Source organism: Nannobrachium achirus (genome assembly GCF_963921795.1).
Source record: "Nannobrachium achirus genome assembly, chromosome: 9".
In the NCBI taxonomy this organism is placed as follows: domain Eukaryota; kingdom Metazoa; phylum Chordata; class Actinopteri; order Myctophiformes; family Myctophidae; genus Nannobrachium; species Nannobrachium achirus.
Window position 1 is genome coordinate 38,402,151 of NC_137818.1, and position 19,315 is coordinate 38,421,465.

Below are 19,315 nucleotides of genomic sequence, written 5' to 3' on the forward strand. Positions count from 1 at the left end.
CTGCTGGCAGGGGTGTCACACCAAATTCTGGGCCCTGGGTACAAGCATTCACTGCAGGGCCCCCCATGAATGTTCTTCATAGGAGGAGGGGGTTTAACCCATTTAGACTGGGAACGCATTATTTTGTGTCTTGAACTATTGAAAAATAGCTCATCTACAAGCTCACAGCCTTTTGAAAAATCGTGAAAATGTGTGCAGGTCTGAATATTTCAAGTCCTTCTTAGGTTTTTTGAAAAAAAACTATATTTCTATGTAGTGGTGCTCAAACTTTTTCATGTGACCCCCCCACCCGAAGCAAGATTTGAGTTAAAAATGTTCGCTTAAGTAATACACATATTTAAAGATTTGCGCACATATTCAAGACTTTTCCAAAAATAGCAGATCTACAAGCTCGCAGCGCAGCACTCGGTGCCACGCTGTGAGCTTGTGTTGTATATCTGCTATTTTTCAATAGCTAAAAGTATAAAATAATTAGGGCCCCTCCACCTTGGGCCCTTGTATCTCAGTCCCACTTTTTCCCCCCTTGTGACGCCCCTGCCTACTGGCACTGGGATGATAAGTTGATATGTAGCTGTGCCTCTGTGCTCTGAGCCCTCAACTCCGCTCTAAATCTCAATAGCATTGATTTTGTGTGAGGTACTACGCTGATTAATAATTTAGCACAGTCAAACGGTGGCCGTTTTTGCTCTTACTGTACGTCATGCTCGGGGGAATGTATGACATACTGTACATCGGCCAGAGTGTAAATATGGAAAAGCTTTCTTCAGCCTCATCATTCAGCCTGAGGTGAACCATTTACATGCTGACAGTCACCCTATCCCTAAAATAGGGACACAGGTAGACAGACAGATACAGAGATCTCCAAAAGGGAAACAGTCAGACAGACAGTTACAACAGGTACTCTGACAATTTAAGCCCCGACACTACTCTGACTAGTGACTACCGGTTGGATCAGGGTTCAAGTAGAAAACCTCTAGTTTGATAAAAACTCATAATCTTCACAAAGAGATTCGCAATTTCCACTACATATTATAGGTGTATCTGGTCAACCTGGTTGGTTGAGACTCGACCTTATCAAACATGTGAGGTTTGAGGTGAATTTGACCATGTACAATCGAGTTTCATGGCAAGACTATTTTACACCTTGCCACAGCTAGAAACTTGTTGGAGAAAAACGTTTCCGAACTTCTCATTGATAAAAGCTTTTACATACTGTTGGCAAGTTTGAGGTGGATCTGATTAACTTTTTAATACAGTTTAATATTTTAATCTACATTGACCCAAGATGAGGTGAAGAAGGTTTTTCCATATTCAGGTTTGTTTATGGTTATGTCTGACTCAGAGTGACGTGGCCGTTGTCCACCGCCTGATGATGTAAAGTTATTTCCACTCAGTCCAGACCAGATCAGAAAACCGAAAACGGTATTGATCCCAGGCTTACATCATGTCCTCCCGGTGAAAGTCCTCACTGTCAGGTGAAAATGTGCAAACAGTGACGACACACATACTGTATATCAAAGTTGACGTGGTTTACTACACCCTCTCCAAGACCAAACAGCAGGGCTAGTAATGACAAGGACTATACTATAGACGAGGTAATTAGGCACTTGCATAAAAACAACTAAATTGGGAGAAACAGGTAAATGTATATATTATGATCAACTTGAAAAAGCTTTATTGATGGCGTATGGCAGGGTATCCAAGGCCTCACCCCTCTGAAGAAGATCTGGGGGAACAGAATTGCATTTGTATTGCCAACAGGAGATATAGCACGTGACATGTGTTTAGTAGCAAGTGAGGTGAGGATTTTAATTGGAAGGAAATTAAGGAGATTTGTGATGGAGCAGTTTATAAACACTCTGTCTTGTGCAGGGACATGCAGAGAATGTTAGAGAGGTAGGGGCTTTAATCTCTAAAAGGGCACTCTTGGTGAAAATATGGGTGATACCCATAGACCGTAAAATATATGGACAGTGCGAAGCCATTGGTTTCTATGCAGCGCAAATGAAGTATTTTGGGTCCTTGGCATGGGTGTCGCCATCATAGATTGAAATGCGATCAGAGGAGGCTATTGGCTGCCAACGGTCACGTGCAACCGCAGGGATACATGGGAGAATGTGGTCGGAGCCTCCCGAAATACAGCACACGAAGAAGAACACAGCTGGTATCAGCTTAGTTGGCCACGCCCCCCGCAACTTTATCATCAATTTTAACATAAATGGGACCGTATTTTCACAAAACGCATATCATGGTGATTGAAAGGCAACTTTTAACTAGCGATAGGAACCATAAAGTATTTATGAAAATGTTAATTAAGGTTAGAAAACGAAAGGGGAAAATGAATGGGGTCCAATGGAGAACAATTCTTTTTGCGACCAGCCGGGGGGGAAAACAGCGCAACTAGCGGCCAACCATAGGAAGTTTTAGTTCCGTATTGGAATCATTTTAAATCTGCGGAACTATGCCCCTGGTGATACCACACTGAACTATGCATAATCACACCAATACTGAGACATGGTGTACGCGCAGCATGGATTTCTACACAGAGAGGGCAGTTCTTTCAACATAAGCTGCTCAATGTTAAATAAAATAAATATGTACCAATAAACCCATAACCAGAAATACGACTCAGAGACAGCCCAGGACTATATCATAAATTGTTGTATTTGAAGAGAGCAGACAAGAGGACAAAAAAGTCAGCATACAATTCCATAGTGGCAGTTTCCTCTCTCTTCCTAAAATGGAGGTTAGACATCCAAATTATAAAAGAATACAGTATAACCGTGGAAGTCTTTGATTGGTTCCCAGATCATAAAAACAAGACAGAGACACATAGGGTCCTGGTAACTTTCCACTAGCAGTGTCATACTGTAAGCATGTAAACATGGCACAATATATACTGCATATTTATTGCATTCAAACGATATGATGTTAACTACAACCAAAATTATCTATCATTCAAGTTCAGGAGAGTTTGGAAAAAGCTATTCTCTTGAATGCTGCCTTCAGGTATGGCACATAAAGGAAACAGGGCATTTGCATTTCTTTCTAGTAAAATCATTTATGATGTGTGCACGTGCCTGCCCTTGTGAGATGGAGGTATAGGAGTGTGCTGGCCCAAGAGGGAGTTCAGACAGGTCATTTTGACGCAGATAGGGAGATCATATTGCACAGAGTCATCGTGCCCAAAGCTAAATGGCCGCACCCCCTTCATCGTAAAGGTATTTATTTCCTTGGGCAGGCACGGCAGCCTTTACAGCACTGTTGACTTCAGTGCGACCTTGAGGGACACAGCCAGGGGCCCTTCAATTCTTATAGAGGGAGCATTGGAAATGTCTGATTATACAAGGTTCCAAAGTAGAGATGTTACCGATCAATCGGCAATGGATCGGATCGGGCCGATCAAAGCGTGATCGGCGATAATCGGTGGTTTAGATCAAAAGGTAAATTCAACGATCCGATCTGATCGGTGCATCCGATCAACCAGCCGTTCAGTATGCCCACTTGAGGCTATTTTGGGTTATTGATTTCCACAGTGCTGAAGGAATAATTAGTTACTGCTATGATAATAAATACATAGTTATGCTGGTAAATAACTATAAGGCAAATATATAAATGAATTCATGAGTGAATTAATTAATTAAAGTTAAAACATTTAGAAAATATAAATAATAACTTGATCGGATCGGTGATTGATCGGTATCGGGTGATCAAACTTTTGTGATCGGTGCTCGGTGATCGGTTCCAAAAAACCTGATCGGACCATCCCTATTGCAAAGTTCCACATAAGTGAAGGAAGTGGCCTAATCCGACATAATCTGAAGGCTCACCTCTTCAGACTCCCGTAGCACTTGCCTATAGCCTTGACGACTGCATTGTCTGAAGGATGCCAAACAAAAACAAATTTTACTCTTATGTGTACCTGTACAAAAGACGTAACAATAAAGTACAACCTTGAACAACCTTGAACCTTGAACCACCTTGCAGGCTTATGTAAAGGCTAACATGTAATTTAGATTGCATGTTACGTAGACAGGTGCCAGGTCGGTTAGTAGACCTGGCATCCTATAGTGTGTATAAAGTTTCAAGGTACAGATATAGATTTCTTTGATATTATATTGTTATAGTGTGTATAAAGTTTCAAGGTACAGATATAGATTTCTTTGATATTATATCGTTTAGACTGATTGGTTTACCTATATCCTACTATTTCTATGCATTGTGATGTAATACCTCGTCTTGTCCTCACTCTACTGTAGATCGCTCTGGATTAAGAGTGTCTGCTAAATGCCTTAATTGAAATGGAAATTACATTTTTAACACAGCTGTTCCTCTACACCATTATCTGAGTTAGAATGTAGTTACAGATAGTTCTTGTGGTTCCCTCAGCCCTCCTGTTAGGTAATGATGACGTGACTGGCGTGACTGGGATTCAGGTTTATGTTCCGCCCATTGTTACTGTGGCGGAAGCTAGGGCCTGGGAGGGGATAGCTTTGTAAGTGGCTCAAGATTCAAGAGATGCATCTGTCACGCTCATTCAAGTATATGTGTGGGAAACGTTGGCGTGGCATGCTACGCCAGACTACTAACTAAATAAAAACAAAATATGTCAAGAAAGTGTGGTTGCCTTCTTGCAAATTAATTTCGTCTTACCATTTGAATTTTCCCCATCCTTGTCCCTTTTATGCTCAAATATGGAGATCCCTGATGTCATCAATATTCAGCCCATATCTAACAGGACTTCATATGGGAATGCCCATATACTGTATGAGGGCCACATCGGCCACATACCACACTAAACGGCTATTTCTACAGTCATCAATATTGAGCCCATCTTGGAATGCCCATATATGGACATACTGTACTGTCATGTGGTCTATGACATCTATGATGTCAGTCATCTTCATATTTGGGAAAAGTGTAATTTGTAATTAAAAGTCAATGGAGAAAATGTATTCACAAATAGATTTATATAAATTAAACTACCGGTATATATAACGTATATCTTAGCAAAATGCAAGGAATCAATTCCCGATGAAGGCGGTCGATTTGACATATGGCCCAAGTACATGCTACCAAAACAGGGGGAGGAGTAGCGCAGCAAAAAAAAAAGTTTATCAAGGAGGGGATGGAAGATGGATGGAATAAAGTCAGACAAGTACTATAGTTTTGCCTTGCTCAAATAAATTATATATTTTTTCACCAACGACGGAGTGCCTTGGAAATTCCTTCTCTGTAAGTCTGCTGTCTATACCTTGGAACTTAGCAGTACTTCATTGAAACCTTTTTCGTTCAAGTACTATAGTCTGGTTGTGGTTGCCCTGCAGCAGGGGCAACCACACTATTAAATGCGATAGATATTTATGACAAGTGGTCTGTAGCCAGACATTAAATAGAAAAACTAAACAAAAACACACATACACTCTATGCATGATAAATACAATAGTGGAACTGTTATACAATACTCCTACGTATAACAATACTCAACGGTAGTGTGGATGCCCATCCTCTAATTACCCACTTTGGTGAATAACTAATAAGTTACATAGTAATACACTTTTACATGTGGATGGAAGATGTGACAGCCACCAGGTGGAAATGGGAATTCCACAATAGGAGACACCTCTGTATATGATAGAGAACTGCCCCCTGGTGGTATTACAACTAGAGACATGTAAATGGTTTGTCTGCCTAGTAACATAATTATGATTGAAGTTTGGAATTAGACTGCAAGTACGGTTGGAAGTGGTCCATGAGAGGGACACTCTGATATTTGTCTTGTAAATTAAACGAACAATATTTATTTTTAAGAGAGTTTAATATCTTGAGAGTTGAAAATAAAGATGAAGATGGATTCCTCACATTAGAATTTGTAACTATTCTAACAAACCTTTTTTAGAGTACCGGTATATGTAATTTATGGAGATAAGCGGGATAGGTATTGGCCCACAAAATATTGCAATAGGTAAGTTAAGGATATACTAAGCTGTAAAATAAAGTTAGTAAACATGTCAATCAACATGATCCTTCCCAGCAGTCGTTCTCATCACTCCCAGAAGGGGGTGGAACAGGGTTGTCAACATTGGACTGTCAGAATCCAGGAGATTTATTTTTGGGGGGTGCGCGGAACTCCCCAACCGGGGTCTGGGGGGTCCTCTCCCCAAAACTTATGAATATATTATTTTCCTGTGTTCTGTTGAATTTTGTGCATGTTTGATACATTTATCAGGCTTACTTTACTAGCATGTGTACAATTTCAGCCTAATATGCCAAATGTAGGAGTACAGATCTGATGACAGAAGCAAAAGGACATCTTTAATAATGATTTCTCATCTTTAAAGTTGTACCATGTAACTTTTTTTATAAAACAAATCTTAAAATTGTCCTAACTGTTAAATCGCTAAAGTTTTAGAACACCCACTCCGTTATTTTCAGCTTCTGAAGCCTTCTCTTTATATGTTTTCTATGATCCTGGCCGTGGACCGGATTTCGCGCCAAAATGACGTAATCTGCATCATCTGTATACGTTGTGTATACGTTGCCCAATCACATCGCCGATCATGCACACATGGTACACTACCGGCCAATCACAGTGCATCTTGAAGTGGGGTCGCCATATTTGTAGTCGCCCGTGTGTCTCTTTACTCAAAAGGTAATCTCGCCTACCAGGCAGGGTGAAGTAGTCCGTTTCTCCGGAATGCCTGAACGCACAGGAACCAGGGACCCCTCAAAAGATAGCTCTCGGCGTTGTGGAGGCAGACGCGGGGGTGTGAAGGTACGAAAAACGGGCGAAAGACGCGAACGCGACCGCGGTTTGCTATAGGGCTACTGACCACTAGTTGAGCATCTTACACAGTATAGCTTTAAGTCATTACTTAAGTGAATATCTGTATGATCTTTCTGGCATGCATTGCCCCCACCCCTAAAGCGGGGGGTCTGGGGGTCCTCCCCCAGAATATTTTTAACATAGTAGATGTAATTCCCTGTGTTCTGGTGAATTTTGGGAGTTTGATACAAAATCCAGGAGAAATCCAGGAGATTTGCCAATCCAGGAGACTCCCAGGAGAGGGGTTCAAAATCCAGGAGACTCCTGGGAGATCCAGGAGAGTTGACAAGCCTGGGGTGGAAGCAACTCTATTGATTCACAGTACAGTTTATATTTGACACTGTTCTGTTGAAGTTGACTTGAACTGGTATAATAGAATTATCAGAAAATCTATCAAACTACCAAAAAAGAAATAATGGGAGAATTTATAGAACTTTACAATAGACATGATGGTGTGAATTGGGTCACAGTCAGTAGGCTAATAGTTATGATCTTATCTCACATCTGATAGTAGGCTATAGTTATGATCTTATCTCACATTTGTATATTCCCTTGTTGTTTCCTTACGGACATAAACAGTATGAAAATGTGATGCAACAGCAACATGTGCTCCATTATGCTCCCTGCCAAAGAGCACCTTCTGGGAAAAACATATTGCTCACCCAAACAGTGCCCTCTATTACCACCAGTACCTTGTTTTGTTTGCACATGTAAGTGCAGCCGGAACCAATGAAATTCAGACCATCATTATCATGGCTCACTGCAAGGTCTAAGTTGCATATTCATTAATGTACTTCTTATGTGCAGACAAAACAATGACTCAAGAATAAAGAAGATTTTATTTGTCAATAATTTACAAGTACAAGCAACAGAATGTTGTTGTTTAATGTCATGATATGCAAGCCCTTTGGTCCTGCAATGCAAAACATGAAATAGAAGCCTTACTTTCTCTACTTTTTATAATGACAGCACTTTTTGTAATTCCTCTTGTACCAGTTTGATTCCAAACAATTCCATTATAACAATAAAGCTACAGTATGAACTCTTGTTCTGCTCATATGTTGGGCATGATGACTTGGAGGTGTTTAGTTTCCAGCTAACTTCAGCCAACAATATATCCCAAGATACGACCAAAAAAAAGAAAAGATTATAATACAGTAGACACAACAGTAGGACACCATGGCTTTTGTCACATACTAGGTCACCATCATTGTTCGTTTGTGGGATGTCCCCGACTCGTAACGAGATAAAAAAGATAATTTAACAAAAGTACAGTAGGTAAGGATACGGTTACACTATATAAGGAACATGGAGGATTTTTGTGTGGTCCAGTTGGAGACATCTTGAAGGTTGGTGCATGCATATGTTGGATTATATATGTGGTTATTCTTTACAATTGTATCATTTTTGTATCTCTGACTTTGTGAATTGCTTGATGCCTGTCATTCAATATTATTATGAGGTTGCCATTTCTATAGCCAGATAGGCTGCGTAAAGTAGGTTGTGTTGTAGGACATCCTATTACTTGATTATTTAGCGGTATTGAACTAACAACTAGGAAATAGGAAGGATAATGTGTCATCTATCAATAGACAGAAGATATGTGTAGATTTTAGGCCTTTGGGCAACAGCAGTTTTGTCACTGAGACAAAAGGACGAGTAATTTGAGGATGGGCTCAACTTCAACTTTCCTCGACATGTTGAGGCCTACCCTATATTTGTCTTTGCGGTTTGATTTATTACCCCCGCCCCCCACCCCCCCTTCCTGAAAAGAAAACGATGGAGGCTTGGAGCTTGCCAAAATTGGATGTGATGTTACAATAGAGTTGATTCTGATTCAAACTAGGGGTAAGAATAGAGAATAGGGTAAGAAAGAAAGGAAATAATTCAGTTAACAATAGCTGTTCCTCAAATATACTTAAGGTACGTGGTAAAATTGGCAGAATATCAGTCTCTTGTGCGAGTACTGTAGATAGATTTGTACAACACAAAACGATTGTCATCATGTTGTAAATCTATGCCTATGCCTACAGTAGCCTACTAGAATTCATGATTATTATGTTACAGGTGGACTGAAAATGGACCGGATAGTAAGGTCTTCATTGTTGCTACTTTTGCCACTCTCTCTCTTTTTAACAGGTAAGCTTCTTGCTTGTGCTCAATCAATGTATTGGTTTCATAATCGCTTTGCATTTTGATTTGGATGTCTATTATTATTAACAAATACATTTTAAAGATGGTTAAAATATTGTCCATGAATCAATTATCACCTGGGACATTTTACTGGTTGTGTGAAAAACGTAAGTCTTGGGGATGTCCAGGATGTTGGCATTGCCCAACCCGAGGGACCGGGATGGGGCGTGGCAAATATGTAAACATGGGAAAAAAGGGCTTTGAAAAGGGCATTTGACTGTGACCTACATAGGAATAAAAGCACAAATTAAAGCGCACAATGGTGTTAAAGTGACTGTGGTCAGGTAGGACATGATGCCTCACAAATTCACAGTGAGATGGCAAAGATTGAAAATGAATATACCATTTATGTGGCTGTTATTTTAGCTTTTTTCTTTTGTACATCAAAGACTAAGTATTTTTGTCTATTAAATGAACGGAAACTCACATGAAACATGTATACAAATGCCTGACTGTATTCTGTCATTATGGCCCACAGAGACACTTGCAACTGCAGACGACGACAAGATCATTGGTGGAGAGGAGGTTAGTCCATACTCCATTGGATATCAGGCTTCTCTGCAGTATTTAAGGAAAGGAGTCTGGAGACATTACTGTGGAGGGACCCTGGTCCACAGCCAGTGGGTGGTGTCTGCTGCCCACTGCTGGAGGCCGTGAGTACTGACTTTTAGTACTAGCAATGTGATCACAGGTCTGGACTGGATTTGTATGTTTGAGAGAGGAAAAGAAAGTGAGAGGGTCATTTATATGATGAATTATTATAGAATGTAGAATATAAATGAAGAGTAACAAAAACACTAAGTAGCTAGCCCAGGCTAATGCCCATTCCTTTGGGCTGTTAGTATTTAGCGTAGTGTAGTTATCATCTGTAACTAGAGTTATATTAGAAACTAACAACCCAACATTTTAGTTTGACATTGTATGTCAAAACAGGTGTTTTGACATTTTCTTAAAATAAATGTGTGAAATCTCTGTATGTATATCCATACATCTGTAGTTCATGTATCTCGAGTATCGTTCGACAGACCGACTTCGAAACAATGAAGTGTCATTAAAATAAATCCTGGATTGTAGCTTTAAGGTTAGCACTGGAAATACAGTATGATTAGGCAAAGTTAGTGTTGTTTTGGATTGGATTTTTGGACTGGTGCCTGTTGGGAAGGGAATATGGCCTACTCTGGAATGATACAAGTTGGGAACGATGCAAATAAGGAATGTATGCCCCTCCAAGGCCAGAGCCTTTTCTGGTGGTTCTGGACAACCGCCAATCCGACCGACTCAACTCCATGCACTCAACTCATCAGTCAAACAGTTCTTGGGATACGTGAATTACAGATGTACCTACGCATGTACAGACATTCTGTGCATTTATTGTAAGATAGCAGATCTACAAGCTCACAATTGGTCACGATGTGACATGTTTCACTTTAAAAAACAAGATCAGGGTTAAGCAGGGTTAGATGGAATAGTGAGACAATATGTTGGAACATGGAGCATATGAGAAATGAGGAAATGAAGTTAACTTAAAGGCTATTTTCTCAGCTATGGCTATACTGTATGTGTTAACTATCACCTGGCATTCATTGTTGCCCTTCCATTAAACTTTGGGCAGGCCCATCAGCCCTTGGATAGTGGCTGAGGCTGATTCTGTATGTCTGTTCCATATCGCTTGGGCAACGATGGATGCACAGGGGATAATCTTGATAATCTACATTTACTGTAGGTGACCCCATACCAACTCCCAGGTGAGCAACTCCATAGCAGGGTAAGCAGGCAGAGCAAAAGTAGCTCCTGGGAATAAACAATTTTATTATGAAAACGCTGTGGAAACTAAGCAACGTTATCTCAAACATATTCATCTTGAATCATAGCTATATTGTTTTTGAATTTCAAAAGAATGAATGAAACCCGGCCCGCAAACTTGACATAACTAACCATAATTTCTATGTCATCAACTCCCCAGCCAGTATCCCCTGACATTCTTCCATTTATTTCAGTCGTGCTGAAACCCTACTCCTAAAAAGAGTTTGTATATTCATTTTCAGAGCTATTTTCTGAAAGAGTATCAATTGCTCGTTTTAGAGCTACAGTATGAAGCAAGGTGTGGATTCCACCACCCACAGTACAGTAGTCTCCTGGGTGTCCACAACTATAGGATCAAGTTTCCCAACTGGATGTAAAGGAGCAAATAACTGCAGACTCAGCCTGCTATAGGGATGCAGCCCTGAGTGGCTCCTGTGTTGAGGTTCAGGGTGGTGGAGGAGTTGGAACCCATCCTCACGTCCTGGCATCACTCTGACATGTAGAGTCCAGCTACACAGGCTGGGGTTGAGTGACTTGAGTCCTAGGTTTTTAAGTTTGATGTGGAAGTGATCAACCCTCCCCTCTCAAAGGACTCCCAGGTGTTCGGAGCATGCGCAGAGCAGCTATCAGGAGTTTTTACAGACATTTACAACAAGTCCCTCTTAGTTTGTATGCATCTGCACCAAACAAGCTACAATAATGCCAGGACAATAATGCCAGGACAAAAAGGTTTATATAGCTCTCACCCCCATAGTGAGCAAATGCTTTGAAATGCATGTCAAAGAGCTGATCAACAGCAGAATGCCGTCTGTAGATTACAGCTCAGCCATTCAACATCATAGTCCCATGCTATTTTTAAGCTTGGTTCCCAGGGACACACCAAATGTATCCTTTGGATCTCGAGCTGAAAAGTTTGAGAACCCCTGCTTTAGACCATGTGCCAGTAGCCCACCCCTGGTCCGTAGCCTCAGGCCACGGACTGGTGTTGGTCGGCTGATGAGGGAAAGTTTCTGTAGTGGAGGAATTTCCAAGGAAAAGTTGGTAAGGGTGGCATTTTTTCTTCTTCTTCCAAGTAGGTTATTCATGTTTTTGGTGCTGCAATCATACCGTGAGTCATAGTAAATAGGATATGGGCCGTCCACACCAAACACTCGAACTACTGTATAACTATGAAGACATATGTTTACAAAATTGTTCAAACTCAAGTGGATGTCACAGTCCATGTTACAATTACCAGTAAGACTCCCTAATCGGGAGATAAGCGACCGTCAGGTCGCATACACAAACTTTAGAAGGCAATCGTAGCCAATCAGGAGGGAATATGGGAACCGGGGCAGATCCATGTTGATGACATGACTTTAGAGATAGTGTGTACCGATTTTAGGCCAAAATCTGTAGGAGCAGTGTCCAAAAATGTGTTTTGCAAAGATCGGCCTCATGGTGGCGCTAGAAGAGGGGCATGTCAGAAATCAGGGGCGGAGGTTGTGGAGTGGAGTGTGTGTGCAAAGTTTAGCATGGATAGGGGCAACAGGGGTGAATTACATAGTTATAGTGTGAGAGTAGAATCTAGAATTGGTGAATCATTATAGTGACCTGAAAGCCTCAACAAATGCTTTATCTGGTTTGGTCCTCAGGGCCAAACTGCTGAGGGTGGTGTTGTGTGAGCACAGCCTCTACCTGGATGAAGGCTCTGAGCAGGTCCTCAATGTCACCAAGATACATCTGCGCGGCTATCAGTACAAAACCTTCAATAATGACATCATGATGTTGAAGGTAAGCTATTTAAAGAGGTGGTGCCATAATGTTGTACTGTTTCTAGTATGTATATGTCTATGATGTTGACAGTACTTCATTAGACCCCCTGGTGTGGTTGTTATGAGCAATTATGTAGTCCCTTTGTATTTTGTATGTCTTCCTGGAGGCTGACACCTTGTGGGTCAAAAGTGCAGATCCAAAAACAGTGATTAAATGACATCATATAATTATCCCCTCCCTTTTTATGATTCACCCAACACTGTGGGTGTGGCTAACTTCATCTGGGTCACCACCCACCTGACAACCAGGCATACTTAATGAACTGGTGGGTGTGGCCACATAAAAAACGAATTTTAACTCTTTCTGTACACTCTTTTGGAAAAGGTCCTCCTCCTAGTATAATCATAATACCTGATAATCATGTTTTAGGGGGGAAATAAATCATGGCACTGCATCTTTAAGTTACATACCACACACACACACACACACACACACACACACACACACACACACACACACACACACACACACACACACACACACACACACACACACACACACACACACACACACACACACACACACACACACACACACACACACACACACACACACACACACACACACACACACACGTGTGTATTCATAACCTGTAGTTTGATCACCCTGAGTCAGATTCCTTGTCATTGGGGAGCCCTCTGTGTTTTTGGTTTGTGTTTCAGTTAAGTGAACCAGCAGAGCTCAATAACTATGTCCGTCCAGTCATGCTGCCTGATGAAAGCACCCCTTACTTAAGGTCAGGCACCTCCTGCAGAGTGAGCGGCTGGGGTGTTACGCACGTCTACAGTTACTACCTCTCTCGTGAACTGCGCGCTGTGGACGTACACATCATGCCCTGGTGTAAATACTTCTACTGGGGCAGGATCACTGAAAACATGCTGTGTGCTGGTTCCTCATATGGAGGCAAGGACTCCTGCCAGGTACAGAAACAACTTGATTAACAGCATCATGATTGATGGAATCCTGTCATAGAATTTATAATGGCTCCTATTCTTCCCTGACAAAACAAAGACAAGGGTTCATATCCTGACAAGAAACAAGTCAGTAAGAAAAGAAAAAAAAAAAAAAAAAACAGTCATGACGCAATCTTTCTTTCTGTTGTAACTTCAACCGTAGCGGTCCTGTATGTGTGGTCTCTGTGAGTCACTATTGAAATCCTGTGTGTGTGTGTGTGTGTGTGTGTGTGCGTGCGTGCGTGCGTGCGTGCGCGAGCGAGCGACCGTGCATATGTATGTAAAACGTGCAGTGTTGCCACACTGGAGTAGCTAGAACAGGGGTTCTCAAACCTTTTTAGGCTGTGACCCCCAAAATAAACATATTTGAACTGGAGACCCCCACCCTGACAAGCACTTGGAATTGTAGGTATAACATTTGTGACTCGGTTCCACAGATAAATATTGTGAAAATAGCCGAACTACATGCTCACAACGCCATTGCGAGCATGTAGATCGGCTATTTTCACAATGTTCACCTCTTGCTTACTTAATATTTGACAGTTTGGCCAGTTTGGTATTAAAACGGTCTTGAAAGTCCTTAAATTGTCACTTTATAAATGAGCAGATAGATACCCTGTATACACTTATACTGTATGTTGGTTTGTTTACCGTTGAGTGAGAAAAATAAATTACATTAAGCTAATCATCTGGGAACCCCATAAAATAATTTGGGGACCCCACTTGGGGTCCCGACCCAGAGTTTGAGAACCACTGAGCTAGAACAATACTTTAGGGTGTGTTTGTTCACAAAAGGGAGGACCACTTTGTTCATCAGTCCTCTTATCTCTTGGTTTTCTACAGGGTGACTCAGGAGGTCCACTTGTCTGCAATGGGAAATTTGAGGGCATTGTCTCATGGGGCATCAGTTGTGGCAGCGCATACTACCCTGGCGTGTACACCAAAGTAAGGAACTACGTCAGCTGGATCAGATGGCTGATCAACACTGACGTCTAAGTCAGCTCCACCCAGATGGAATAGTGAGAGAATGGATCCTGGATTGAAGCTTTAGGGTGTATTTGAAAACACATTTGTTGAAAACTCTCATTTGGCTAATGTGTTCAGTTTCTTTGTGTCAATAATTGTGTACATTCTATGACACTATGTGATAGACTATGGTGATTCAGAACATAACTAAGTTGTCTCTCATTGTTACTTTATGTTATTTAAAATAGTTGATGGCTTTCGGCCGAGAACACCTATAAGGAACCAGTGGTGTTATCACTGGCTTCAGGCTTTGGAACAATATGTTAATATTCATAATTAACTGTCATTTGACTCTAGCCTGGCTCCAGCCAATAGACCCGCCCACTCTCTGAGTGAACTGCATCTCTTGGTCTGGATGTGTCATATGACGTGTCTCTTGCTACCGAAAGCTTCTCAAACCGACCGAAACCGACCAATGAAATCAATGCAATGCGGAGGAGGGGCGCGTCTTACTTTTGAAAATCAACAGAAACAGTGGAGGGAGGGGTGGCTGCGTGGCTCACCAGAGTTCTTAATTGCTCCCTTTGAACTTCAAAAGGGCTCCGAACTGCAGTCATTGATTGAGCCATACAAGTGTCGAATAGCTCGTTAGTGATCCTCTCTAATCAATGAAACATCAAAGACAATGACCTGTTTGGTGCATGTCATTGAGGGGAGGGGGAGGAGGGAATGTTTTGTGTGCAAAAGTCAAACACAACCCCTCCTACCAGATCTCTTGTGATTGGGAATTTCAAATTTTAAATCCCCTCCCCTTTTCAATCAAATAGAATGGCCACAAGTTCAGACTCAAGCCCCAGCGTAGAGTCTGAAATAAGGCTAATTTGACTCATCAACATTGTTATATTACCAAATTATTTGCATTATTATTAGGCTAATATTATTATTATGTGTTTTAAGCCCCTATTGATTATTTTTCCTTTTTTGTATTTTACCTCCATGCCTACAGCAATGCATGCATAGGGTATTGTAATTGGTCCTGTCTGTTTGTGTGTGTTTGATTGTTAGCAAGATAACATGAGATTTTCGGGAAATTGAAGGAAATGATTAGTAGGCTGCCCTGAAGAGATTATTATGTCCTGGTCAGAAAAGTCAATGGTCAAGGTCACAACTGAGAGATGTAAAATAAGATATGTTGGTGCCAACATTTGTTTAATGCTGTTGTTCACTTTCTCCATAAAACCAACAATTCATCACATTGTAAACCATAGACCTTTCACATTTATCATAAATGTATGCCATAAAGAACCTCATTAAATTTGGGTTTCACTTGTCGAATGGTGTTTTAATCATGTTAACACATTAAAGGCCATAACTGCTACAACTAGATTGACCATATTAAAATGTCTTCTAATTGGCATAATAAGTTAGTTACCGTATGTGTTATCACATTTGCATCATCATGTGATCTATCAGCGGTCATTAGACAAATGTATTGGCCAACTCTGTGCACAAAAATTGGTAATACTTTTATTTTTATCTTTTAAACTAAATCTTTTCTCTTTTTTGTGATTTTCTTTATTCAATAAATTCAGTAAGCATTCAGCAAAAGTATGTTTTAGTTTCTTTGTTAGGTTTTGGCTGTATACAGTACAGTACCACATTCTGCCACAACAGCAGAGGAGAATTCACTCACACACTTAATTACTGATACTATATGGCCTCGGTATTAGCCCTGAAACATGACGGTCGCTGATAATATGACGTACGAGTCGTACGACCGCCATGGATGAGGATTTACCTTGGTTGGTGAAGCGAAGTCTCAAACCTAGTGTCTAAATATTTTTCTGTTTTCCCATACATGGGAAAACAGAAAGATATCGGATAAAAAGGCTTCTTATTAAAGAACACGGAGGTTCCGGGTAATTATACAATGCCGACCAGTATTTAGACAGGTTTGAGACTTTATAAAGCATTATTTCTGTGAAATCTGAATGTTTGTCTAGTTTGTAAAGGCTATCGAATTCGCCTCCGCCAACCAAGGTAAATCTTTGGACAGGAGGCCATAACCCATACATGGTAGGTGTACACTGTACAGTCCTCCTAGATGCATCTTGAGAGAGATGGAGATCTCACACTGCCTTGGTCGCTGATGTAGCTACTGTATTTAAACAGCACATTATTAAAAGAGAGTGCTGGGAAGCATCAAATACATCATGTCATGGTAAAAAATGGCAGGTAATCATTTTAAAGCACATGATTTTAGCTTTTATTAAGCATTACTGTATTACACGAGAGGGTGTGCGTTATCGTGATTATTGGCACAACGGTTATGCGGTACCTGCGGAACAAGGCGGAGTGTAATATTGCGATTCTACAACAGCTATAAAAATAAAACATGTAAAATGTATTCATATTGTGGGCTGTGTTATCTTTCTGTTATCCTGGAAATACTAGTATCCGAGTCCCTGTTTATTCAGCCAGTACAGACCCAACATTGAGATGGCAGTGCAGAGTGTACACGATCAACCTTTCCCAAACTGAACAAACAGAGAAACTAAACTAACTGTTAGCTCAATCTCACTGCAATTCTGTTTTTGACATGCACAGAATAGGGATGTCCATGTTTAAGTGTGTAAAGAATGCCTTTTTTTGTTTAGTTTGCTTGTATTGATGAAATGGTGTCCAAAGTCAGTTGTAAAATGTAAACTGCAATAAATGTTCTTTTCTCATGACTGGTGTGTATGGAAATGTATATCAGCTGTATTTTTGGTGCATGGTCATATCACTTTGCATTGTATAATAGCACTTCACCAAGTCACTGCACTTGACTTGCAGTGACCATCCTGATTTAGCAGTGATGCCATTCCAATGAACAGTCCTGCAGTAAACAGTAGGCTACACTGTAGGACTTGTATGATTGATGGATAGATCTTTATTGATCCTGAGGTCAAGTCAGGTGTCACCACAGTAGGCATGAAACAGAGATACAAAATAAAATAAATTAAGGAAACAGTAATTCCTAATAAGATCATAAAGAATAGAAGACGTAACATCTGGCCTGGTCACATCTATACGTCTGGCCTGTGCCGGAGATTAGACGGACGGACATACACATACCGTCACAATTATTACATAATCGCCTAATCCCAATTATTTGAGATAATCGCAATTATTTTGGCATAATTGTCAGAATCCATGCCATGGTGAAAAGTGATCATTTTTCCCCAAAGAAATTGTGGAAATAGAAGATCTACAGGCTTTTAATACATCACTTTGTGTCGTGTTGTAAGCTTGCTAATCAGCTATTTCTGCTATATATATTATTTTCTTAAGTATACTATTATTAAAGAATGTCAGTAATTTCTTTGTATGTTTAAGTTATTTGTCATATCTGCTCTGTGCAATTTGTGATCATGAAGCCTAAAAATCTAACCAAAATGAATGTTGTATTCATATGTTCCAATGTTCAATGGCAAAAACTAAATTAAACCACTAATCGCAATTATTAGTTGGTGCGACAATTATTCTTCAACTTAAAGGTGTAATCGTGACAGCCCTATATACTGTACGTACACACACCCAGACACGCGGACGGATGGACGGACAGACAGACAGACAGACAGACAGACAGACAGACAGACAGACAGACAGACAGGGTGCAAATAATGGTCTCAGTCATGCCTTTGGCCTGGTGGAGACTATCATACAAAAAAACACTAATAAAGAGATACACTTGCCATCTAACTTTTCAGTTGTACAAAACCACCGTGAGAAACATCTCCCACAGAAGGACACACACCAGGTCAATGGAACAGCCTCCGGCCACATGTAACTATGCACGTTATCCTATTATCCTATTAATTGTTGTAAGGCTTTGTGTCCATGACACACATTTGAATTTACTGCCTCCATACAAATACGACTAATATTCTATTACATATCATTAGCTGTACATAAATTAATACTATCTTCACTTCTCAGCTTCTTCAACGCCACGAACTCTAGATGTGAGGCCCGAAACCTCTAGTTTGTAGAGACCATCGCCTGCTTGGCTAACTGCAAATTGAAAGAGGTGCTCATGCTTAGGTTTTGACAGCATGGGAGGGTGGAAGTTACAGAGTGGAATTCCCCATAAAAAGAAAATAAAGCTGAATAGAAACATGACAGAAAAGTTCTTCCTCATTGAACTTTCGCCAAAGCTTCATTCTTGTGTGTATGTGTGTGTGTGTGTATGTCTGTCTGAATGCACACACACACACACACACACACACACACACACACACACACACACACACACACACACACACACACACACACACACACACACACACACACACACACACACACACACACACACACACACACACACACACACACACACACACACACACACACACACACACACACACACACACACCACATTCTTGCTAAACAATACCTACCGTCCCAGAATGCCACTCCTCCTGCTCTCCCCTTACGTCCTACTGTACCACACAACCACACCCCAATATGGGGATGCTAGATTCCAACTCTTGTTTAATAATCACAGCATTTATTTTGTAATGTACCTCATACCAGTTTGATTCCAGACAATTCCATTACAACTATAAAGCTACAGTATGATGTTCTGCCCATATCTTCTTGGGCATATGATGACTGTGGAGGTGTCCAGTTAACAGCTACGAGACAGACTACAATATATGCCAAGATAGGACCAGAACAAAACAAGATTAGAAATAGAAGAAATAGACAAAACCGG

At 40.8% G+C, this 19,315-nt stretch overlaps 1 protein-coding gene across 1 annotated transcript; it reads left to right on the forward strand.

Annotated features, from left to right (window-relative positions):
• Positions 1-9,463: 9,463 nt before the first annotated feature.
• On the forward strand, positions 9,464-14,586 carry LOC308290824 (trypsin-3-like; the record flags this gene model as incomplete). Its single annotated transcript, XM_080732735.1, has 4 exons — positions 9,464-9,672; positions 12,457-12,595; positions 13,300-13,557; positions 14,434-14,586. 4 exons carry the CDS (start codon positions 9,464-9,466, stop codon positions 14,584-14,586), a joined length of 759 nt encoding a protein of 252 aa, XP_080588861.1.
• Positions 14,587-19,315: the final 4,729 nt, after the last annotated feature.